A 25,618-nucleotide genomic window follows, 5' to 3' on the forward strand; every position below is an offset into this window, starting at 1 on the left:
TAGTCAGAGAATTTACAGGAGTAGAGATAGAGCCCAAAGGAGCCCCTGCATGAGAGAAGAGGAATTCAATAGGAAATGTTGCCAAGAGCAAGAGACACTTAATATGAAGTATCTGGAAGGAGGAGTAGGGAGTTAGGTATATGGGGTGGGGAAGCAATTCCTGGCAGAAGGAACAGCATATATAAAGGTCTGGGGTATTACAAAATGGCCCATTTGGGAACAGTTAAGGTCAGAGGTAGGTATGTCAAGCAAAGGAGGTGTGGTAGGACAAGTGACTGGAGATGTAAGCAAGATCATAGTTTTTAAGGTCTTGTGGGCTAAAGCATTCATTTTGAACTTACCCTGAAAACATTGGCGAACCACTTACAAGTAGCAAACGTCAAATTATTTTTTAGAAATTGATTGATAACTAGTGTGGAGGCTGAGCTGTAGAGATACAGGTAAACTAGTTAGGCTATGGCATCATCCTGAACAGAAATGATACATACTGAGGGCACGAAAGAGATGTTGGATTTGAAAGACTCTTGCCAGGTAGATGGATTTGGTGTGTGAGTTGAAGAGGAATATTCTAGAATTTCCCAGTATTCTGGCTTGAGTAGCTAGCTCATGCCATTATCAAGATAGATAAAACAGGAGGAGTTTGGGTGTATGTTGCTTATGAAATGCCCCTGGGCATCCAGGTTGAACTGTCCAGTAACAGCTACGGAGATTTATATATAGACAGATAATGCTGGTTGGTGTTCTAGAAATGTCAGGCTGGAAATCATGTTTGGCTGCCGTTAGCATGCATATAAGGTAGTTGAAGCCATAAGTGTGGATGTAGTCATCTGGGGAGAGCTTACAATGCAAGGTGTTTATGATATGGGGTCCATGAACCAGCCTTTTTAATAATCACGTGTATGTATATACATGCACCTGTGAATATTTCTCCAAGAAAAGCCATACTTTCATCAGTCACAACTGGATCTGAAAATTAAAACCTTAAGCAGTAGTGCTATATGAGAGACAAGGCCAAGGACATAAGCATTGAAAGGACAGATGGGATAGCACAATCCTCCAAGTTGGTTGGAGGAGATGCTAGAGAATGAGTGTGTGAGGCGCTTCAGGGGCTCTGGATCCCAGATGCTGCGTGCAGACAGAGTGGGTGCACCCTCCTTCACTCTGTGGGTAAGGATGAGCTTAGAGGCAGAATGCTCAGGGTTACAGAAATACTGCAAAAGGAAGACTGAAAACTGTCCTTAAGCCTATACTCACACTCCCACTTCTACAGAGTTGAGAAGCAAAAGAAGGAGGACATTCGAGAGAGGCTCTCCGCAGGTATGGGGCGGTGGGGGTGGGGGGGCGGGCGGGGGTGGTGCTGATTAGTCCTTACAAAGCCGTGTGCTCCAGTTAGGAGCTGCACGCCCACTTCTCTCACTTAGCTGGTATAAGGTGTTAGCCTCAATGTACTGATGGGGAAAATGTGGCTCAAAATTCAGTGTTAGGACAGTAGTAAAACATAATCCAGATTTGGGTTTTCTGATTTCAACACAGTATGGAATAGGAGTCATGCAACATAAGAACTCGAAGGGTCTTCGAGCAATCTAGTTCTCTTCCCTCTTTCACCGATGGAAAAATTAAGTCCACAAAGGGTGAACTGACTCACTCAGGACCCCAGAGCAAAAAGGAAAGAACTGGGTTTCTTTACGCTTTAAGACTTTCTGTAAGGACAGATACTTTTGTCTGATGGGGAAAATGAATGACTGAATCACCCTCCAAATGTAAAGAGATAGTATTGTAAAGCTCACTGGTGACCTGAATGTGTTCCTTAGTTAGAAACCCTGCCCCCTTACACTTGAATAATTTATACACAGTAGTATTTTATTAGCATAACAATTTATTAGCAGACAAATGAAATGATACCTCTAGATCACAACACATATAGGATCTTATATAATTAACAATCACAAATAGATCCCAGATGAAAAGGATCTGCTATTAACCAATTCCCCCTCTCCTGCAGTAGACTGTAATCCATCAATAACTCATCCTCATCCCATAGAGGGTTAAGCAAGATTTATGTGGAATAGCATCAAGGCACTTGCTTTAATTTAAAAAGATATACATGGTATGAAACATATTCCCCAAAGTCATTAGCCTTGAATAAATTGTAAAAAAAAAAAAGGCAGTATACTTTTTTAGTGAATAAACAAGACTGAGATTTTAAGTTCATTCACCTCTCACCCTGATATTGTCTTGATTTGTATACAAAATTGCAGAGGAGACCAAAAACGGTAGCGTTTTATACAGACTGGTTTGTTCACACTAATTTTTGAGAAATCATGGCAGCATCAGAACTCAAACAGTAACTTCCCAACTGATTTGAATTGAAAAGGCAAGAGCAGTTTCATTCCAAGTAACTTATTTTAGGGATGGGGAATGGGGTGTGGGAAAAGAACTTCCCTAAAATAAGTTTCTTAAAACTGCAGCTAAAAATCCTTTCTGGCTAAGGCTGCTTGTCTGTTTGCCAAGTGAAAACCTTCAGTTAGAAATTCTGTCATTGGTATTTTTAAGAAGATTATAATTATTTGGCCAATTTCGGAGCCATAATTCAAATCCAAGAAAGGTTATACAATGTTCCAGCATAGATTTACAAACATGGTAGCTCCAATAAAAGCATTGTGTCCTTCATCATTCCAGTTTTCATAATTCAATATCTCCTTCCTATTTTATATCACTAGGAGAAAAATAAAATACATGCCAAAAACTCCACTATTTGGTATAACTGTATTTAACATGTTTACTTTAAAATTTCAGGTGCAAAACCCTTTTTTAAAAAATAGTCCTTGTCAGGATAAAAATAACCTTATAAAAATAAATTTCTCCCACTCCTACATCTAAATTCTCCATTTCTAAAGTTACTAACATTCAAAAAAAAGACACCCCTAAAATTGTATACTTACAGTATTTTACTTTAATAATAGGCTATGATAACAAACTAGCTGGTATATTATTTTGGCCTATTGCATTATAATTTTCATTCTTGTTATTAGCACTCAAATGAATGATTCCACTCATGATTATCTAAAATCCTTACACCAAAAAAAAAAAAAAAAGCCAAATTAGTTCAGAGCCTAAAAGCCTTCTAGATCCAATTTCTTCCTTTTTGCAGTTCTTAAAGCCCAATTTCAAATAAGGCATCACTAGAACAGATAAAACAGGAGAAGAAAAAAAGAGAAACATTAAAGAACAAAAAAATTAAGCAAAGTCTAAATCCTATCGGTAGGATTCTTACCTTGTCACTGTACAATCATTCCTTGAATAGACCAGGGGCATCCTTGTTCGCCTCAGCTGCCTGCCTCCTGCTCAGACCTCAGTCCAAGCTCAGCTTAGCCCCTCCATAAAGCACCTCCAAGTGTCGCCATGTGTTACTAAAAGAGTTAGCATATAGCCCACCTACTGGATTTAGTACTGTAGTCCCAGCACCTGGCCCAGGGCCCTAGACTCCTGCATAGGTCCTCCGGAAGTATTTGAGGTATTGTCTACATTGATGTTATGGCTCATCTATAGCAACACATAGAGGAAAACAATTCATTAAGAACATTAATAAGGATCACAAAGCTTGAATTTATCATAATAACTTCTAGGCTCAATTTAAGTTCCCAAGAAATTCACTGTAACACTTTTCTTACTTTTATATTAAGATCCGGGCTAACACCCAGACTGTGTGATCTTAAATGACAAATTACTAAGAGAATACCCACGCAGAGAATTACTGTTCTTGTTAAAATGTGGTCATTAGCATTAGAATAGCCTAATGAACTCATCTGACACACTGACACAGTTCAAAGATCACCATTTACCATGCTGTAAATTTACCAACAAATTTTGGCTTCAGTCTACTAACGTTTAAAAGCTAAGTCAGACTATCCAAATTGTGTTTTCCTTTGATCCTTCTTTAAAAAAAAAAAAAAAAGTCAACTAGGCATCTGTCAATTTTACTACCATCAGAGGCTACAGTCACTCAGTCTAGTGCTCTGGAGTAGGTCAACCTGGGCTTTGGCCCCAACCTTGGCTACCAGCTCTTTCAGCTTTGGTGAATCTGTGCCCTCCCCTTCTGGAAGCAGAATCCAGTTCTGAGCTTGCTTTCAAACTAAGGTGAGGCTCTTAATCCTGGTCTTCCTACTGTTGTGCGTGGCTAACCAGGGATTGGATCCTAGTCAACTGAGTCCCTCTCTTTTATCCCTTGTTTGGTCAGAGATAGTCTTTTCAATGGTCTATTCCCTTCATCTGTCTCTTGAATGTTACCCTTAGTCTCTGGGTGCACTGGCCCACTCCACCCCTCTGGTTGTTTTAACCATCAAGAGTGTACACATATTTCAATTAAACGACCAATTTAAGATATTCAGAATTTTGTATATTTATCAATAAGCAATGCAAATATGCTTCATTTAGACTCTAAAGTTTAGAGTAAGCATGATATCTTCGTATCATTAAAGTGTGTAAAATATCACCTAATGAATTAAAGTCCAAACCCTTGAGTAAGAAAGCAAACGAAAAATGTTAGTTTCATTGGTGAATTAGATTTTGGTTTCAGGTTTGATTCCTTTAAATACCAGCAATCAAAAAATCTGAACATGTAAGTATAGGCAGACTTCAAACCAGGCAGAGAAGGTAAGATTTAAATTCTAGTGATACCTTAAATATTTTTACAAATGGCTTTCAAGAGCAGAATCTCTTGTTTGTTTGGGTAGGTGGGAGAAGAACAAACCAGAACACAATTCAAGAATCTGCTAACTGCATAAAGTTCCAGAATTGCTTATATCCACGTTATGGACAGAAATGGCACGTAAAAGACAAACCCTGTTACTCTGTTCTTTTAAGAGATTTTCCAAATTCTATGGTTTTTTGTGGGTTTTTTTTTTTGCTGTGTTAGGGTTTGCTAAATTATAGAGTCGTCTTGAACATGTACTCATTACTCTGTCACATGGCACTGGATATCTACAATGATCTGGATTCAAACCTGGCTTGTGGAGGTACAAGAGGGGTTAGAAACAAATGACAACCAAGACACTCTGATTTTACTATTACTATTCATAAGACTGGAGAGAAACAGCAAATACTGGCTACAAACAATAAGCAAAAGACACAAATACAAACAGCAGTTAACATTTCTGAAATTCTAGACTTAAGTTCTAAAAGGATGTTAAAACTCAGAACACTATTACATTTAATCATGCTGTCAGTCACCTCAAAGACAGAAATCTAGCTAAGAAATTGCTTTGTTTTAATAACAGAAAGGCATTTTTCATGTAAACTGATGGGCAGAGCTCTACCAAAAGAAAAGCAACACTTGCAGTTTATGGAGCCAACAAGAAAGATGGTTCAAAGTCTTCCACTCCAATAGATGCCCTACACATAGGCTTTGCTTCTTATAAATATTTAAACTGTTTAGAATGTAGGAGTGGGTTAAAAATGGTTTTTCACTTTTGCAATTTTTATCTTGTTTGTTTAAAATGGTGTGCTAAATGTTTCAATTTCACATCAACTAGTCCTAACTTTGGAAAACCTGTGTGTTTTTTTCCACGCCCTTAAAAGTACAGATACAGAACTATAAGCTTTCAATGTCAGACATACTTGCTTTTCAAAAGGAAGTATTTCTGGGCCAAAACCTGTGACCAGCTATCATAAATAATATACCCACAGAACTTAGGTTGTATAAATGTGATGCTTCTAAATTCTCTTACACAATAGTTTGAGGTGGCCTAAAGAGTTAAATGCTGTCACTGTCATCAATATTTATTGTACATCAATAGGGTACATGGCAGTAAGCATTAGCTTTGTTTCACTAAAACATCTACAATTATTGATGTTCTTTTGGAAGCACTCTTATCACTTCTATGAATTCTTTTCCATTGGTTATAATAAATTTTTCTTGCAGAGTAAAGATGAACAGCAGCTTCTCAAATATGAGAAAGACTGTCAATTCCCAGCTGACCCTTGCTAAAATACAATGGGAAAGAAAAAAAAAATTCACTGCTAAATAAACAGTCTTAAGGGAAGCTGTCAATCATTCCTTTCTGTAATTTGTCCTGAACAGTTTGCCTCAAGCTCATTTAAAAGGCTACATAAAATTGCTGAGTCAGCATTTTGCCTTTTATCTGGCAAACTTGTCACTCACTGGTAATCAGACATAGCAGTTTAGGACAGATTCCATGGGAAACACACTAAATGACTGAAAGTTAAAACAGAGCTTAATGGTAGAGAAATACTCAGAAACAGGGACAGATAGGGATCACAGAAGAGACAGAGGATTCTCATTATGTTGGCTGATTATGAAGAGCTCTTTTCTTACCTACTTACCCTAAACAAAAAGGCTGACTAAAAACATCAAATGTATCACCAAGAGCGTTCTGTATAATATGGGGCTGGCTGGTAGGATTTCACAAACCTGCTCAGCCATCAGACTCCTGATAAGACTGTGCCCGAGAGGAATGGTGCTTTCTTATTAAAAGCCAGAGATCCGACTGCCATCTGGGGGGCAAAGACAGGGAATAGAGAATTACAAGTGAGAACAAGCTTGTCTAGTTACTACCGTTACCCCAGAAGCCTCTTGACCTGCTGTTAGGAGAGCACACACAACATTCTCTCCCTACTTCCTTTCTACTCCCTCTCCAAAGAGCCATGCCAAACAGGCTCCAGCACTTCTCATGTAAATGCCGACTTTATCCCTTTACCTCCTGGAGAAGGAACAGTCCAGATGCAAATCTCCTAAAACAAGATGGTAATTAAGTTTTGGGGCTACTTTACAGTTCAATTCAATAGATATTCATTTAATTCCAAGAATATCTCATATTTGCAAGAAAGCTTAAAAGCACAGTATTTTCTTCTTTTTGATTCTGCCTAACTAAAAGCTCTGCTGCATCCGTGTATCTACAAAGGCCATCAGTTTCAAAGGAAGAATTCTGTCGAGCCAAAAGGTTAAAATTTCTAGTGTGCAACAATTTCCAGTTCCACAGTATAAGATGTTAAAAAACTTGAAATTTTAACCTCTGGGGCTAGACAGTGTTCTTCCTTCTATTTACTTTCTCAATCAATCACTGGAAAAACTCAGACCATTGGGAACATATATATCTTTCCGATTTTGAGAGTCTTCTGCAAAAGTCATTGCTTCATATACACTATAAAACAGAAGGTTTTCTTCTTCCTTTTTGCAGTACTCTCCCCGGGCCAGGGAAGCCCTCACAGAGGGATTGCACTGAGCCAGCAGAACCTGGATGCCAATGGCTTCATAATCTCTGCGAACTTCTTTCAGTGTATGGATCCCTGCTGTATCTAAAAATTGTATTGCACTACAGTCAACCACTATGGTATGGAACTCTAAGGGATCATGGGAAAGTTGCACTGAAACTTCATCCCGGATTCCACTGAGAGGTGCTGTTTCCTTTTTGATCTTTCTCTTTACTGCCTTCTTCTGAGCTGCCTTTACTAAGACTGGGTTGAGAGTTTTTTTGTATAAGGAAGATTTAAAATATTCTTTGTTTATGTAGTAGAGAGGGGCTACAAAGCGGAAAATCTTGATGCCTGGCTTAGCCCGAAGGTTTTTGTAGGCAGACATGGATTCAAAGATTTCAGACTCTTCCACCACACCAAGTAATGAAGTCTTTGGCTTCTGAGTGCGGAGGATGACACAAAACAGAGAAAAACAAACCCCAACGAGCAGGCCTATTTCAGTACTTATCAGTGCAGAGGACAGCATAGTAACAAACCAGATAACTGTATCCATTCTGCTAATCCTCCACATCTCCGGCAGATCCTTAAATTTACGTAGGGCTCCCCGGAGATTCACAATAGTGATCACACCAAGGACACTTTTCTGAAGGGAATAGAATAAAGGAGCTATTACCAAGAGGACCAACAAAAGAACCAGAGCTGTCACCACACCAGAAAGCTGACTTTGACAGCCTGTGGATTCTTTAACCAATGTCTTTGCAAGAGCTGCACTAGTAGCAAAGCAGTGGAAGAAGGAAGGAATGATATTGCAAAAGCCGATGGCATACATTTCCTGATTAGCTTTGACTGTGTAGCCATGTTTCTTGGCAAACATCTCAGAAAGTGATACAGTAATAGCGAACCCAATGATAGAAATAGCTATTGCGTCTACAGCCACATTAGGAATTAAGTTCCAGTCCGGTGCTTTGGGTGGCAAAAACCCAGTGGGAATATGTCCAGCAATACTGGTATTGTATTTCTCATTTAGTTTTCCAAAATGAGAGGCTAATGTGGCTGCCACAACAACAAAGAGTTCAGTAGGAATAGGTGCCTTAAGTTTGGACTTGAGGCGCTCATTGAGTTCTTTGGTTGGCAAAAGAACCAAAAGGCACAAAAGGCTGGTGATGAGATCACAGATATTGGTCTTATGGATGTTTCTGAAGATATGTATCCAAGTAGTGATGAGTGATCCCACGCCACTACTCCGAGGAAGGCTGAGTCCAAGGAGATACTTGGCCTGAGATGTAAGAACTGTGAAGGAGGCACCAGTGACAAATCCACTCAGCAAGGCATCTGAGAGGTAGACTGAAACAAAGCCCACTTGAAAGAAGCCCATCGCTACCTGGAAGGAAGGATATACAAGTGTTAAATATAAATGGAAAAGAGCTTCTAAATCCTGTATTCCCCTGGTATTTCTTTGTGTGGAGACATACCATCAGAGCACCACAGAATGTCAGAGCTAGAAAAAAAACACAATCATTTATCAATTCTCTCATTTTACAAAGAGAGGTCTCATTTTACTGACACTCAGAGGGCTAAGCAACTTGCCCTTACTGACTAGCCCAGACAAGAGCTTAGGATTCCTACCTTCTTGCACAATGTTTCTTAAACTTGAATAAGGTTCAGATCACTTTGAAAAAGAAAAAAATTTCTCAAGGATCCATGAGAAATCATAAAAACACAAGTTGGAAAAATTCTAATTTAAAAAACATGTATTTTTCTTTAAATTACATATCATTACCGTAAAAGTAAAGTTTTAACTGATAAAACAAAAAACTAGATTCACATCAAAATAGAATCACACTTTAAAAATTATTATAGAATTCTTTAATCTAACTTCAACCTGAGAGAATATTTTCATCCAATGCATATGTGCTTATGCCATACTGCCTCCCATGTTAATTCTATATCCTCAAAGATATAACATTTTCTTTCTTTCTTTTTTCTCTTCCCAATAATTCCTCAGAATTCTGTTGCACCCTTCCTCATTCTTGGTGAGGCATACTAACAAAAAAGCACAAATGAACTCTGAGGAGCACAACTCTTCTGCACACCAGCCCCTTCTCCCTCGCCTTCTATCCAAGCACCTAGTAAAGTGAGCTACTCTTCCCCCTCCTACATTGGTTCCACATGTCTGTAACAGAGAAGAGGTTTAATGATGGCACTGACTCCTGAATGCCAAAAGGCAGAGGCATGATGAAAATGGCAGATTAGTGGATTCTATGGGAGACCCAAAAGAATTTCATTTCTAATCCTTCTCCTGGCTGATAGCATGAAATAGTGGTCCCCAACTTCTTCCCTTCCCAGCAGTCCAGGAAAACTACTATCTTTAGTGAGAGTCACTCATTAGAGCAGCAATTCTAGAACAAGGGGGGAAGTCATCTGTAGTTTGAAAAACTCTTGCACTCTTCCTCTCCCAATCCCCATTCTGTTGCCCTCTTCCCTGTTAGTGCTGACTCCGCCAATAACCAACCACAAATAACTTCAAGCAAATCTGATAGTTCTCGACATACAAAATTAAGAAGTTGTACTAGGTGGTCTGAGGTCCCTTTCTGGTCTGAATTTTTACAATCAAATAACTGAATTCTGGCTGACCGAAATTCATTGGTTAAGAGGCTGCCTAGGGTTGAGAAAATAGAAGCAGCCTGCTCTTACCTGTGGAGTCAAACCAGGGTTTAAATTTTGGCTCTACCTCTTCCATATCCTGAGCATTCAATAAAAGACAGCTTTAATTATTATGATTGCTAAGTTCCCTTACAGATCTGAGATTTCATGCATAGTGATTTCTTTTGCCAGAAACAACCACTTATTCCACTGTTTCTTACCTGATAAACTCCAGCCATAAAGGTTACAGTGCTGCCAACTATAATTGCATAGCAACTTTTGTCACATATCTTGCCTGATGGCTGGCTTAATAATGTGCTCTCATTTGAAACCACTCCTAAAGAAGAAGCAACATGGGCAGTGTCGTAGCCAGCTTTGTATAGCTCTCGGTCAACTACTTCACCAATCATAAGGCACAGTACTCCAAAAATGCCCACAGAAATGTGACGGGAGGTACCCAGTAGGAAATAAATGAAGCTGGCAAAAAAAGATGTGTACAGACCATAGACAGGTTCTTGGCCAGCCAGGAGAGAATAAGCAATGGATTGGGGCACCAATAAGATGCCCACAATCAAGCCAGACATCACGTCTCCTAAAATGTTTTTCTTCAGATTATATTTTGGGAGCCACTGCAAAACAGGAAGGAAGCCGAAAATGATATTTCTGGCTTTGGTTGAACTGCACTGGCAACTCTTCTCTAGTTTTTTGATGACAAATTGCTTGAAGTTAGTGTCCGGTTTCTCTTGAGGCTCCAAATGGATCCTAGCATGAGGTCTGCATTGATCATTGGTCTCAAATTGCTGGAAGTCATTATGTGATTCCTCTTCATGCTCCAGATGGATCCTAGATGGAGGACTGTATTGGTCATCTTGCTCTTTATTTTTCAAAGACATTTCTGGAGATAGATGTTTCAGCCTCCTACCCCAGAGAAAATACGAGGGTTAACTGATTAAGTAATTCTCAGTACTCACACATTTTAACAGTCCTACTTGTCATTCATCAGAGTTAAGAGGAGTTCACTTGGGGGTAGTATCTTATATTCACTTTCCTTAGTTGAGCCTCATTTGTCTTGATCCAGGAAAAAAGAATCAGACCAAGTTAAAGCAAATAAGTCACTGAGTACAGGACTTCCCAAAAGTATAAACTATCAAGGATTCTTCTCCATCTCTGCCTGGCTCCCCCTGAAATTTTTTTCTCAAGAAACGGTACTGGGGTAGCCTGTCTCCTCCTTTCTATATGCTACTAACAGTCTTATTTTCAGATTTTTCACGCCCATGAATACTGCAAAAGAGGATCTGGTCTCAAACCTTGACACCTACCTTACCTGCAAAAGTCCCTGAAACAAGCAAGATGGTTTTTTTGTTTTTGTTTTTTCAGGGAGTGGGTCCTTTTTAAGATAACCTACTAGTTGTTGAAAATAAACAGAAAGAAAATGTGAGTGACAGAGTAAAGGTATGTTTTGAGAAAAAAAAAAAAAAAACTAGCACAGAGTGCATTTGTGTCTTTGAACAACATGCTCTGGTTTGGTAGGAAAGAAAAGAGAGAAGCTGATAAGAGACTGCTGAAGGAAAGAAACATCAACAGCATGCAGTAGGCTGATGCGGCAAGCGTCTGATCTCTGAAAGGTTTTGTTCTATTCTACTTTGTTCTAGTATAGAGTCATATCTGCCCTAAGGGCAGGATCTATATTCATGCAAAGAAACATTCGCTTTACTATCCTAAGTATACACTCTAAAACATAAGCTGAATAGAGGAATAATGTTGCCCAACACTTCAACTAGGAGGAGATCCAGGTGATACTGCATCTCCGGGTCCTAAACTATAAAACTACTGCCATAAGACCTATCGCTAAGAACTACAGGAAAACAAAGAAGGTAAAAATAAGCAAAAAGAGAGGAGGGACAACAAAAAATAAGTCTTGTAATAAGAGTAAAAGAGAAGGAAAAAGAAACAGACCTTCAGAGGAACAGAGTGTAAACTGCCAAACACTTCACAAATCAGTGGCTTTGCGTTGGCTGTTTGCTTAGCTTAGAATGGCCATCCAACTCTCTATCAAGACCCCAATCATTTTTAAAACCCAGTTAAAATGCTATCTCTTCTTCAAAGCACTGACCCCAGCCCAAATGAATCTGTGTCCCACAGCACTTCACGCCTCCGTTACAGTACTAACCATACTTTTGTATTAGTTAAGGAAGAGTCTCTCCAGGTCCTGGAGGAAAGGACATCTTGTTCATCATTGTAATCATCAACAATGTACGGTAACTCTGAGATAGCAGGCTTACAAAATATTTGAATGAAGGAAATAATAAATGAATAAACAAATTTATGACTGTGGCCAATAAGAGATAAAATATATTAGACAAAGGACCGGGTAGTTTCCTGCCTCAGAACTGACAGAAAGATAGGCCCTTTGAGGTGAGGTTCTATAAGCCTAATGTTGCCAAGATGCCATAATCCAGGACCCATGACCCATTCAAGAACACAATATTTGTAAAAGTAACCCACATTAATTTTGTTTAGGATAAAAGGGCTATAGCTGGTCATCCCACTGAACAAGAGTAAAACAGTAGTTACATTGATGGTCTTGTTAAATAGATAAGGAAGAAAAGAACAGATTTAGATGACCACTTACCCTGGGAAAGTCAATCAGATTGGTGAATACACACAGCAGCTCTTCATTCCTCAGTGCAACTGGTCTATAACTCTCTTCTCACTTCCTACTTTCAGGCCAAGCTAGTCTGAGTGCATTCCTTATGTCCTTCTATTTTGGAATAGTTCTTAGTGAGTTCTGGGCCAAAACGCTTTTCCAAACCTAAAAGAGGCATAAGAAAAAACTAACAAAATTCAAATCTCGCCCTATATGGCAGCTAGCTGGAAAGTAAAAAGATAAAAATTAGTACTAGAAAGTGCAACAGGATGATGGAAATTGTAAGAAAGAACTGAAATGTAATACTAAAAGTGAAAAACGTGGTAACAGAGATAAAGAATGCCTCTGACAGGACCATCAAACCTGACAGAGCCAAAGAGAGAATCAATGAAATTGAAGATAGGTCGATAGACATTACCCAAACTAAAACAGAAAAACAGAATTAAAAAAAAATGAAAAATAATAATTTAAGAGAAAATCCAAGAGCTGTGGGATGTATTAAACAAACTAACTTATGCATAATTAGAATCCCCAAAAGAGAAGACAGAGAATGGGTGGAAGGAATATTTGAAGACATAATAGCCAAGAATTTTCCAAAATTAATGACAGATACCAAACTATAGATCCAAGAATCTCTGAGAATACCAAGAAGGACAAATACAAAACCAAACCAAACAACACAGCACCACACACCTACACATATCATATTCAAACTGCTGAAAACAAAAGACAAAGATAAAATTCTAAAGACAGCCAAAGGAAAAAAAGAAAAAACACACTACATACACAGGAACAAAGATATGAATTACAGCAGACTTCTTATTGGAAACCATACAAGCCAGAAGATGGAGTGATAACTTTATCACAGAAATATAACTGTCAACCCAGAATTCCATCCCCAGAGAAAATATTTTTTGAAGGATGAAGAAGAAATAAAAACTTTCTCAGACCAACACTAAGAGAATTTATTGCCAGCAGACCAGCACTACTACACACACACACACACACACACACACACACACACACACACACACACCAGACAAAAACTCAGGTCTACACAGTACACAACAAATAAAGTCTAAGAAATGGAACAAATGAAAACAATATTTATTTTTAACTAAAAAAATCTTTAATTGCTCTAAAAAAAATAACTGTCTAACGCAAAAATAGAAATGCATTTTTACAGCACATGCAAAATAAAATGCACTAAACAAGAGCACAAAGAATGGTAGGGGGAATTAAGAATTGTAAGGTCTTATACTATATATGAAGTAATATAATACTATTTGAAGGTAGGCTCTGATTAAAGATGTACATTGTAAATTCAAGGGTAACCAATAAATTTTTTAAGATATAAATAATAAGCTAATTGTAGAGACAAAATAGAATCATAAAAAATTCTCAATTAACCCAAAAGAAGAATGAGACCCAAAACAGATAGAACACATTGAAAACAGCTAGCAAGATGGTAGAATTTAATCCAAACATATTAAAAAAAACCCACATTAAATGTGAATAGTTGGGGCTTCCCTGGTGGTGCAGTGGTTGGGAATTCGCCTGCCAATGCAGGGGACACGGGTTCGATCCCTGGTCCGGGAAGATCCCACATGCCAGGGAGCAACTAAGCCCATGCGCCGCAACTACCGAGCCTGCGCTCTAGAGCCCGCGAGCCACAACTACTGAAGCCCGCGTGCTGCAACTACTGAAACCTGCGTGCCTAGAGCCCGTGCTCCGCAACGAGAGAAGCCACCGCAATGAGAAGCCCGTGCACTGCAACAAAGAGTAGCCCCTGCTCACCGCAACTAGAGAAAGCCCGTGCACAGCAACAAAAACCCAACGCAGCCAAAAATAAAATATTTTAAAAATGTGAATAGTCTAAACATGCCAATTAAACAGATTGCCAGATAAGATTTAAAAAATAAGACCCAACTATATGCTGTCTATAAGAAACCCACATTAAATATAAAGATATAGATAGACCATAATAAAGTGAAGTGTCTTGACCAATTTAGTAATTCATTTAGCTTGTGTAAGTGACTGAGCCAGATAATAAAATCCAGATTTTAAGACTCCAAGAATAGCTCTTTTTTTGAGCATGTTACTATTCCTATCACCTACCTAATTAGCTTTCTCTAACTTCAGGTACTTCTAAACACTTTGAAATTCAGTTATCCTACACATCCCAGTTTCACCTACCCGCTACCCAAAATGACCTGGCACCGACATCTACAAACTTGTGCCCAACTCTCCTTTCTCTATACTCATGGCCATAGTCCTTTTCCATCTCCAGCTCTCAAAAAATTAGGTATTCACTCACAAACAGTCCTAGAAGTGGAAATGATTTAGCCATCAGTCTGAATCCAAAAACCATCTATAGTCTTTTACTGATCCTAGTCACTCCCTAAAATTCTCCTCAAAACTACTTTTTCCCTTTTTTCAAGGCTACTTTAAAACCCCAAACAATATAAAACTACATTAAACATTATCTTAAACTAAATTGTAGGTATGACCTCCATATAAATTAAGCTCCTTGAGAGCAAGCTCCATTCTGTTTCATCTTTGTATCCCCTGAAGTGTCCAAGTACATGCTTTTGAAAATAGAAATGAAAATATTTGCTAACCAAATAACTGAAATACAGAAAAAGTAGGATGCAAAGCAATATTTATTTTCAGGTGGAAATATCTACTCTGGAACAAATTTTTCAAGTATCCCTTTTTGCACAAAAATCCTCTCATTCCCCCAAGCCTGTTACTGCTTTCAATTACAGTACTCACCAATTGCTTCATGAAAAATGAAGTTACAGTGTTTATCCTTGAAATACAGTCTATAGCCAGACTCCCATTTTCAGAAAGTTGGAATACATACTACATATTCCATGAAATTCAGTAAAATAGGATTCTCCTGTATCATCTAGGGTAGTTTCTCCCTTTATCAACATTGGTAATTGAGAGTGAAGAAGAGAAAGGTTCAAGAAGAAAACACTTGAACCTTCCACATTACGTTGCAGGAACTGGAGGAAAAAATCAACAAAACATTTGAAAAATACATTTACATATTCATATATTAAAGTATAATGGCAGTTCAGGCAACACAAAAAGGAAAAACATTTCTGTACTTTCTTCTTTAATTAGGCACATGCAGTGTGACTACTTAGAAAGCTGTCTTATCCTGGTGACTAAACAGCAGCACTGGCACTGTTTCCCGTGTGAATTACTAAGAGTCTAAGAGAACTGAACTAAAAGAGAGGGATATCCCTTCTATGTAAGCCTGACAGCGGTCAGCCAACTTCTTTTGGAAATTTTGCAGATATAAGAGAAACAATGTCTACTTTTGGTAAGTAATTACAGCATATAATTTTAACCAATAGTGCATATGAAACAGTTTTGCAATTTGTGAAAGTGAAATGCCTTTTTGGAAGGCAACAGTGTTCAGAGATTGGTAAAGTCTGCCTCTGAAACATAACGATTCCATATTCATGCTCTGCTCTGTGTATGTATGCCACAACTCACTGCTAAATAAAACTGAAGCTGCCAACTACTAGGATCAGAGCATCTAAGCAGGGAAGAAATCTGCAAGAGACAGAGCAGTTTAGAAAGGCTTCCAGGGAACAACATATCTCACCTGGGATCTGAAGTCTGGGTCGGAGATGAAAGAATGAGGGAAGGACTTGGAAAACGGATGAGGGAAAAGAAAACACAACTAGCAATAGTTCTGGGGTTGGAGGGAAAGAATGAGAAATAGTATGATACGTTTAGAGCACCAGATGCATATGGGAGATCAATGAGAGAGAAAGTGGCAAAGGTACCTAGGGGAGATTCTGGAAGGCTTTTATGCCAGGTTAAGAAAGGCAGACTTTCACCTGCAGACAGTGCATAGGCGCTGAAGGTTTTCGAGAAAATCACTTACTGTATCACTCATTTGACAATAATTATCATATTACATCTTCTGGTCTGTTATGCTATTCAATTCTTTTTCAAACAAGCAAGTAATATTTTCCTTTTTTGCCCTTTATGAATAAAAATTAGTTTAAGATTTTTTTTATTTTTATAAATTTATTTATTTTTATTTATTTATTTTTGGCTGCATTGGGTCTTCGTTGCTGCACGCGGGCTTTCTCTAGTTGCGGCAAGCGGGGGCTACACTTCATTGAGGTGCGCGGGTTTCTCTCATTGTAGTAACTTCTCTTGCTGTGGAGCACAGGCTCTAGGTGCGCAGGCTTCAGTAGTTGTGGCTCGTGGGCTCTAAAGTGCAAGCTCAGTAGTTGTGGTGCACGGGCTTAGTTGCTCTGCGGCATGTGGGATCTTCCCGGAACAGGGATCGAACCTGTATCCCCTGCATTGGCAGGTGGATTCTTAATCACTGTGCCACCAGGGAAGTCCCTAAGATTATTTTAGAAAAAAAAAAACTAAACTATAAACAGGTAAAACCAAGACAGAGTCTCCATTTACACTGTTCCATCTGATCCTCCAACTCACTGTTGTCAGACAAGTTCAGGGAAGATAACAGCATTGTAAGGCCCGGGCCACTGTTCCTTTGCCCTAGACTAGGAAGTTAATACTGTGAGAGGACTGCCCCCTGCCAGAAATGAAAATTCAGACCCATCTTTGTTCTGTGAAGTGCCAACAAGCCTTCCAAGGATGGATTGGTTAACTTTCTATGTGAGCTCCTAGAGACTGGGTACTGGCCTACTTATTACTGTAAGCTAACCACTGTGCTAGACACAATGCATCAGAACCTAGGCTACAAATCTAGCAGTCAATATTTCTTTTCCTTATCCCTACCCGACTCCCACATACAGTCCATCAGTAAGTCCTGTCTTCTCTACCTTGAGTAATATATCCATCCTCTCCCACTGCCCAGAGTATCTGGAATCCAATCACTTCTCACTACCCTCCACCATCAGATCTCACATGGGCTACTCCAATAGCTTATAACATCTGAACCCTGCCCACCTCTCCACCCTCATTTCCTACTGGCCTTCTTGCTGTTCCCGGAACATGTCAAGTTGATTCCCTTCTTAGGGTCTTTGCACTTGCTCAAGTTCTCTGCCTGGAACAATCACACCCTCAGATCTCTGCAGGCCTTTTCTCATCCTTCATGCCTCAGCTTATATATCCTCTCCATACAATGGCCTTCCTTGACCATCCCAAATAAAATAATACTGCCACGCCATCATTCCCTAAACCCTCATCTAGCTTTATTTTCTTCACAGCATTTTCATAGAGACTTTTGAAAATTATATTATGTATTTAAACTTTTTAAAAACTATTATTTATAGTCTTTCTCATATCTACTGTATCCCCAGTACCAAGAACAATGCTTAGCACATAGTAGGAGATCAGTAAATTCTTACGAAAATGAATAAGAAACCCAGTTTCTACCCACAATCAGTGGGTTAAGACAGATTTATAAACAGATAAACTATAACATTCTAAGTGCCATAACAGAGGTTTGGCATACTCTGAGAGAGCAGGGAATAGGCTGTAGGCCAATGTGTGGAAGTTGCAAAGTAAGAAAAGAAAGGAAACTCAGGCAAGTGAAGGGTCCCAGGAAAACCCAAGACCCAGGAAGAAGTCACCTAGATTGCCAGATTCCTGGGGTGAAACTGCATGAGGTAAGACTGGAGTGAGGGACTTCGCTGGTGGCGCAGTAGTTAAGAATCCACCTGCCAATGCAGGGACACGGATTCAATCCCTGGTCTGGGAAGATCCCACTTGCTGTGGAGCAACTAAGCCTGTGCGCCACAACTACTGAGCCTGCACCCTAGAGCCCGTGTGCTGCAACTACTGAGCCCACATGCGGCAACTACTGAGCCCGCATGCTGCAACTACTGAAGCCCGCGTGCCTAGAGCCTGTGCTCCGCAGCAAGAGAAGCCACCACAATGAGAAGCCCACTCACCGCAACAAAGAGCAGCCCCTGCTCGCCGCAACTAAAGAGAGCCTGCATGCAGCAATGAAGACCCAACGCAGCCAAAAATAAAATTAAAAAAAAAAAAGACCAAGTGAAAGTTCAGTTTCTTATGTAATCCCTTGTCAGCCTGGACTTCATCCTGTAAACTATGGCTGACAAAGGCATAAATTCCAAGACAGGGCAGGAATGGAGGTTTGACATTTCAGTGGTGCAATTAGACACAAGATGGTGCTTAAAGGAGATGGACACGTCTAACATGAATTCTGTTAGGTGGACCACACAAAAGGATAGTGCATGAGAATATGGAGGAGGAAATGGAAAGATAAGAGGCAACAAAAAGTTTGACTTATATTTCATAGGTTTGAGATTTCTATTAGATATCCAAATGAGAATGTCCAGTAGGCAATTAGAAATGGGATGTCAAGCATAGGAGAGATGCCAAAATTGAAAAAATAAATGGGGAGGGGAAGAGTATATAGGTCATCAGCACATAAATAGAATCTCATTTTTCTCTGAATTCCCATTGTTTAGATGCTCAATAAATGTCAGATGAATGTATGCTTTATCTTCCCAACTAGATTAAAAATTATTCAAGGAGATATTTTATGCTTTTTGTGAACTCTCACAACACCCTGCATAGAACTGGGCACCCAGGAGGCACTTAATAAGTCTTCTGTTGATGCATAGAGTGGTTTCTGTTTTTAAAAGTTATGTTAACAAAAAAATTTTTTTTTCAAAAAGAATTAACTGACTTTTGAAAGATAATTAATACATTGCGCTGGGAATGTAAAATGGTACAAACACTGTAGAATACAGTTCGGTAGTTCCTCAAACAGTTAAACGGAATTACTATATGACCCAGCAATTACACTCTTAGGTATACCCTCAAAAGAACTGAAAACAGGGATCAAACAAATACTTGTACACACACGTTCATAACAGTATTATTCACAACAGTCAAAAGGTGGAAACAACCCAAGTATCCATCAACAGATGAATGGAAAAAAAATTACGGTCTAAGCCACACAACGAAATATTATTTAGCCATTTGAAAGAAATGAAGTTCAGGGATTTCCCTGGTGGTCCAGTGGTTAAGACTCCATGCTCCCAATGCAGGGGGCCCGGGTTCAATCCCTGGTCAAGGAACTAGATCCCACATGCCGCAACTAAAAAAGATCCCGCATGCCACAACTAAAGACCCAACGCAGCCAAATAAATAAATAAATATTTAAAAATAAATAAATAAAAGAAATGAAGTTCTGATACTCTTCATCTACAACACTGATGAGTGAAAGAAGCCAGACACAAAAGGACAAATATTATATAATTCCACTTATATTAAATATCTAGAATAGGCAAATTTATAGAGACAGAAAATAGATTAGAGGTTACCAGGGACCGGGAGGAATGGAGAGTTATTGCCTAATTGTTATAGAGTTGCTGTTTCAAGTTTTGGGAATAGATAGTAGTGACGGTTACAAAACATTGAGAATGTACTTAATGCTACTGAACTGTACCTTTAAAATGGTTAAAATGGCCAATGTTATGTTATATATACATATTTTAACATACAGAAAGCCAGGAGAGAAAGCATAGTATTGCAAGGTTCTTACACTATACATGAAATGGTATAATGTCACTTGAAGGCAAACTGTGATAGTTAAAGATGCATACTATATTGGGACTTCCCTGGTGGTGCAGTGGTTAAGAATCCGCCTGCCAATGCAGGGGACATGGGTTCGAGCCCTGGTCGGGGAAGATCCCCCATGCCACGGAGCAACTAAGCCCATGCGCTACAACTACGGAGCCTGTGAGCTACAACTACTGAGCCTGCATGCCACAACTACTGAAGTCCACGTGCCTAGAGCCTGTGTTCCGCAAGAGAAGCCACCACAATGAGAAGCCCGCGCACCACAATGAAGAGTAGCCTCTGCTCGCTGCAACTAGAGAAAGCCTGCATGCAGCAATGAATACCTAACACAGCCACAAATAAATAAATATTTAAAAAGATGCATACTATAAATTCTAATGCAATCCCATTAATAACGAAGAGTTATGGCTAATAAACAATGGAGATAAAATGGAATTACAGAAAATACTAAATAATCCAAAAGAAGACAGAGAAGGGGATATAAACAGCTACTATATAAAATAACCTCAATCTAAGGTTTGCGGAAAACTTGAGAAGTTTTTTTTTTTTTGGCTGCACTGGGTCTTTGTTGCGGCGTGCAGGCTTTCTCTAGTTGCAGCGAGAAGGGGCTGCTCTCCGTTGTGGTGCACAGGCTTCTCATTGCGGTGGTTTCTCTTGCTGCGGAGCACAGGCTCTAGGCGCGCGGGCTTCAGTAGTTGTGGCAGGCGGGCTCAGTAGATGTGGTACACGGGCTTAACTGCTCTGCAGCATGTGGGATCTTCCCGGACGAGGGCTCGAACCTGTGTCCCCTGCATTGGCAGGCGGATTCTTAACCACTGCACCACCAGGGAAGTCCCGAGAAGTCTTAGCATTAACCTAATATTAATGTGAACAAGTCATCTACCAAAAAAATCTCTTCTCCTAAGTGGAAAATTCCAGTTAAACTAGGCTGGAATAGGTGTGGACTATATGGTTCAGAAATAATTTTCCAGTACTCACACAGCTTATAAGCAGTAGAACCATGATGAGAATCAAGACCTGTCTGATTCAAACCTACTCTCTGTCTCTGGACTGCTTATTTTGAAACTTTCCAAATATTCAGAAAAGTTGAAAGAATGATACATGGAACACTTATTCACAATTCACCCATTTAACAATATACCAGTTGTTAATGTTTTGCTACATCTGCACTACTTCTGCACTCTTCATACACTCAGGTTGGTTGGTTTGGGGTTTTTTTTTTCCCTCAACTATTTGAAAGTTGACGACATACTTCAGCCTTAAACACTGAATTGAACCAATGTTTTTAACCACCATCCCATGATGCCTCTTCTTCAAAAGAAGCATTCTGTAACAACAGGGCGTCAAACCATTTGGATACACTCTTCAAAAATCTGCAATGGCTCTCCACCTCCTACTGAAATATAGTCAAATAACTTTAGTATAGTCTTCTCTCTGTGAATGAGCCTGCAACTGCCTTTCTCTTGCTTCTTTTCATGCACCAGTGTTCCAATCACCAGTCCATGAAAATACTAATAAGCATCCTTTGCCCTTTGGGACCCTTGCTCATGTCGTTCCTTCAGTTGGGGATGTCTTTCCCTTCTATCTCCATCTATCTTGGTCCTTTTTCTAATCTTTTAAGTCCCACCTCAAATGACTAGGAGAAGGGGGCTGAAACTTCTTAGGCTATGCTTCCCCAACACATGACATATAGCTATTTAGCACTCAAGTTTACATGTGTCTCAAACGAGAGCACCACTTTAGGGCAGACACCAAGTCATCCTCGTGTCTACATAACCCAGAACCTAACACAATGCCTCCCACTTGCTATGTATGGTTACAGATCTATGTTTATTGAAATGAACAAACAGGTGAAGTTTCAAGTTAATATAATGAAGCCAAAAAAATATTCCTTGTTTTCCAGTTATCACAAATGATTAACAATGCCCATTTATTTCTGTGATGCAAAAAGAAGAACTACCACAAGGCTTATATCAGTAGTAAAAGCACTACGATATATTTTTTCTTGTATAAAGCCCAATATAAGACAAAATAATAAAATACCCAAGAGGAAAATAGCTTAATGTAAAACCATGGTAAAATAATTAAATAGTTCCTTGCATAGTAACTCACTGCTTTCAAAAAGATTTCATCTAAATAAAAAAACCAAAAAAAGAAAGAAAAAAATTTTAAGAAAATTTTTAAAAAGATTTCATTTACATCTCCCACTTGCCTCCTCAGTAAATCTGAGAATCAGAGTATGAATTCCTATTCTCCAGTATGAAAAACATCAAAGTTTAGTCACTTGCTCAACTGGTAGGACCAGATTCTCATTCCTCATCTTCCAATTTCCAAGCTTAGATCTCTTCTAAAATACCACATGACCCCCAAATTTATTTCCTTGCTAAGAGCTCTTAGGAGCTAGTTCAAAGCAATAATTTTATGGCCAAGTGCTCTCCTCATTTCTGAGCCTATTATTAAATTTAATATTTAATACAGTTCATAGTTCTATCCCCAGTACCTTGAAACATGTAGAGCACCTAATAAGTGCTTAACAAATATTTGTTGAGGGAACGGACGAATAACAGTTTAAGAGCTATGTGGTAAAGGGCTTCCCTGGCGGTGCAGGGGTTAAGAATCCACCTGCCAATGCAGGGGACACAGGTTCGATCCCTGGTCTGGGAAGATCCCACATGCTGTGGAGAAACTAAGACCGTGTGCCACAACTACTGAGCCTGTGCTCTAGAACCTGCGAGCCACAACTACTGAGCCCGCATGCCACAACTACTGAAGCCCACGTGTCTAGAGTCCGTGCTCCACAACAAGAGAAGCCACTGCAATGAGAAGTCCAGCACCACAGCAAAGAGTAGCCCCCACTCATTGCAACTAGAGAAAAGCCCGCACACAGCAACGAAGACCCAAGGAAGGGAGGGAGGGAGGGAGGAAGGAAGGGAGAGAAAGAAAGAAAGAATCCACCTGCCAATGCAGGAGACATGGGTTTGAGCCCTGGTCAGGAAAGATCCCACATGCCGCAGAGCAGCTAAGTCCGTGCGCTACAACTACTGAACCTGCGCTCTAGAGCCCGCGAGCCACAACTACTGAAGCCTGTGCGCCTAGAGCCCGTGCTCCACAACGAGAGAAGCCACCGCAGTGAAAAGACGGTGCACCGCAATGAAGAGTAGCCCCTGCTCACCGCAACTAGAGAACGCCCGCGCGCAGCAACAAAGACCCAACGCAGCCAAAAAAAAAAAAAAGAATAAATAAAATTTTAAAATATATATTAAAAAAATCTTTAAAAAAAAAAGAGCTATGTGGTGAAGAAAAATCAGTTACTCCTCCCCCTCCACCTCCATACACCATAACCAAGTTTGTGTCAAGAAATTAGTCTGGGGCTTCCCTGGTGGCGCAGTGGTTAAGAATCTGCCTGCCAATGCAAGGGACACAGGTTCAAGCCCTGGCCTGGGAAGATCCCACATTCCGCAGAGCAACTAAGCCTGTGCACCACAACTACTGAGCCTATGCTCTAGAGCCCGCAAGCCACAACTACTGAGCCCACGTGCCACAACTACTGAAGTCTGCACACCTAGAGCCCGTGCTCCGCAACAAGAGAAGCCACCGCAATGAGGAGCCTGCGCACCACAACAAAGAGTAGCCCCCGCTCACCTCAACTAGAGAAAGCCTGCGCACAGCACCAAAGACCCAACACAGCCAAAAATAAATAAATAAATAAATTTATAAAAACAAACAAACAAACCAAAAAAAAATACTAAAAAAAAGAGAAAGAAATTAGTCTGGCAATCATCTACCTGGGGGTTTATACTCATTAAAAGTAATATCAATGCATAAAATGACCCCTAGTGAATCTAATCTAGTCGCCAAATCCCTGAATAGGTCATCTCTAGATCTTCCTCCAGGAGGCAGCAAATTATAGTACAATACAATGATATCAAACATGAAGATCTGTTAAAATGCAGATTCTCAGACAAATCCAGGGATGAGATCCAAGACTGCTCCCTGGGTGATTCTGAGTCAGTGGGTTGAGAGCCTATTTGGAGAATCACTAGGTATGTCCTGGAGTCAGACAGATCTCTATTCAGATCCCAGCTAAACTGTTCAACAGCTGTATGGCACTGACTGAAAATTTTCATTTTACTCAGCATTAATTTCTCACCTGTAAAATGGGGATAACATTACTCAACTTGCACTGTTGTTTTAAAACTAACCCAAGTAAAGTACCTAGCACAGCGCCTGGCACATAGCATTTTCTCAGTAAATGACAACTGCTAGTCTCCGTCCCTTGAGATTACTGAAGAAAAAAAAAGGGGGCTTACTTCTTACCAACAGCTTTGGGCCCACCATTTCTTCTTCTTCTTTTTTTTTTTTTTGCGGTACGCGGGCCTCTCACTGTTGTGGCCTCTCCCTTTGCGGAGCACAGGCTCCGGACGCGCAGGCTCAGCGGCCATGGCTCACGAGCCCAGCCGCTCCGCGGCATGTGGGATCATCCCGGACCGGGGCACGAACCCGCGTCCCCTGCATCGGCAGGCGGACTCTCAACCACTGCGCCACCAGGGAAGCCCCCTCCATTTCTTCTTGACTCAACTTTCAAAGACAAGAACTTCTGCTTAACCCAATACTGGATATCACATTAGTTCCAGATTTCACACAAAAAGCCTCAGGGACAAGGAGGAAAAAGGTACTAGAATGAGTGCCAGAAAGGAGTTTAAGTCCTGAATGCGTCTAACTCACCGTGATCCCCAATCTGTGCAAGGAAGGGCCCAGCCTAATAGTCTATGAGTTTGGTAAAGCTGGGTACAAGTCCTAGCTCTGCAAATGATTTGCTGTGTAATTTTCGGCAACGCTCTGTCCCTGTGTCCTTTCAGTGTCTCCATCTATCCAGTGAAAGAATTGCAACTTACGTCTATGAGTCTTGAAAAACTAAAGGTCCTGATTTGTACTTAACCAGGTGTGTGGTTTTAAAAACCAACGTAATCAAGTCCTCTCTCCTGCTCAAGCCTCAGTTCCCCCATCAGTCTAAGGTGGTGGTGGCGGCTCTTATCTCCTTGGTCCTGCTGCCAGATATCTGGGTTCGAGAAGGCGCTACGAGGACTCTGGCGGAAGAGCCGCACCGTTACCAGCGGAGAGCGGGGCACCCGGCGCGAAGTGTTGGGTGGAGGGTGGGCAGCCCTCTGCCGTCGGAGTTGGGTCGGGATCACCCGGGTTGGGGGAGTGGGGCTTTGACGCTGGCCCTGCCTCCGCCCCTGCCGACAGAGGAAATAACTCCTACGCACACCTACCTCGCACGGCCCAGCTACGACCGCCCGCGGCTACCGTTGGTGCGCGCTTCCTCCCACCACACCTGGGTCAGAGGCGAGGACGACCCCAAGAGGGGCCCGCTGACCACGGGAAGGCCGGCACCGCTGTCTCCCCCGCGTCTCGAGTCCCTCCCCTCTCCTCACCTCTGGAGTCTGGGCCGCCCCGTGCGACCTGGATCCAAGGCGCGTCCTCTGCCGCGGCGGGGCTGAGGGGATAGGGTGACGCGGGCAGAGGCACCCCACTCCCGGGCCGGCCTCCCTT

The 25,618-nt window shown here is 40.6% G+C and overlaps 1 protein-coding gene across 3 annotated transcripts; it reads right to left on the bottom strand.

The window, feature by feature from the left end:
• Window positions 1-2,001: 2,001 nt before the first annotated feature.
• On the bottom strand, window positions 2,002-25,605 carry SLC26A2 (solute carrier family 26 member 2). 3 transcript variants are annotated; one of them, XM_082836759.1, is made up of 4 exons: window positions 25,501-25,605; window positions 12,488-12,667; window positions 10,077-10,773; window positions 2,002-8,593 (listed from the first exon to the last, which is right to left on the bottom strand). In XM_082836759.1, exons 3-4 carry the CDS (start codon window positions 10,746-10,748, stop codon window positions 7,073-7,075), a joined length of 2,193 nt encoding a protein of 730 aa, XP_082692885.1. In that variant the 5' UTR covers window positions 10,749-10,773; window positions 12,488-12,667; window positions 25,501-25,605; the 3' UTR covers window positions 2,002-7,072. The 3 variants fall into 3 exon arrangements, with proteins under 3 accessions (XP_082692885.1, XP_082692887.1, XP_082692886.1); XM_082836761.1 differs by lacking the exon at window positions 25,501-25,605 and adding an exon at window positions 25,339-25,390; XM_082836760.1 differs by lacking the exon at window positions 25,501-25,605 and adding an exon at window positions 16,410-16,865.
• Between the last annotated feature and the right edge of the window lie 13 nt (window positions 25,606-25,618).

This window comes from Leucopleurus acutus (assembly GCF_964270905.1).
Source record: "Leucopleurus acutus genome assembly, chromosome: 3".
In the NCBI taxonomy this organism is placed as follows: domain Eukaryota; kingdom Metazoa; phylum Chordata; class Mammalia; order Artiodactyla; family Delphinidae; genus Leucopleurus; species Leucopleurus acutus.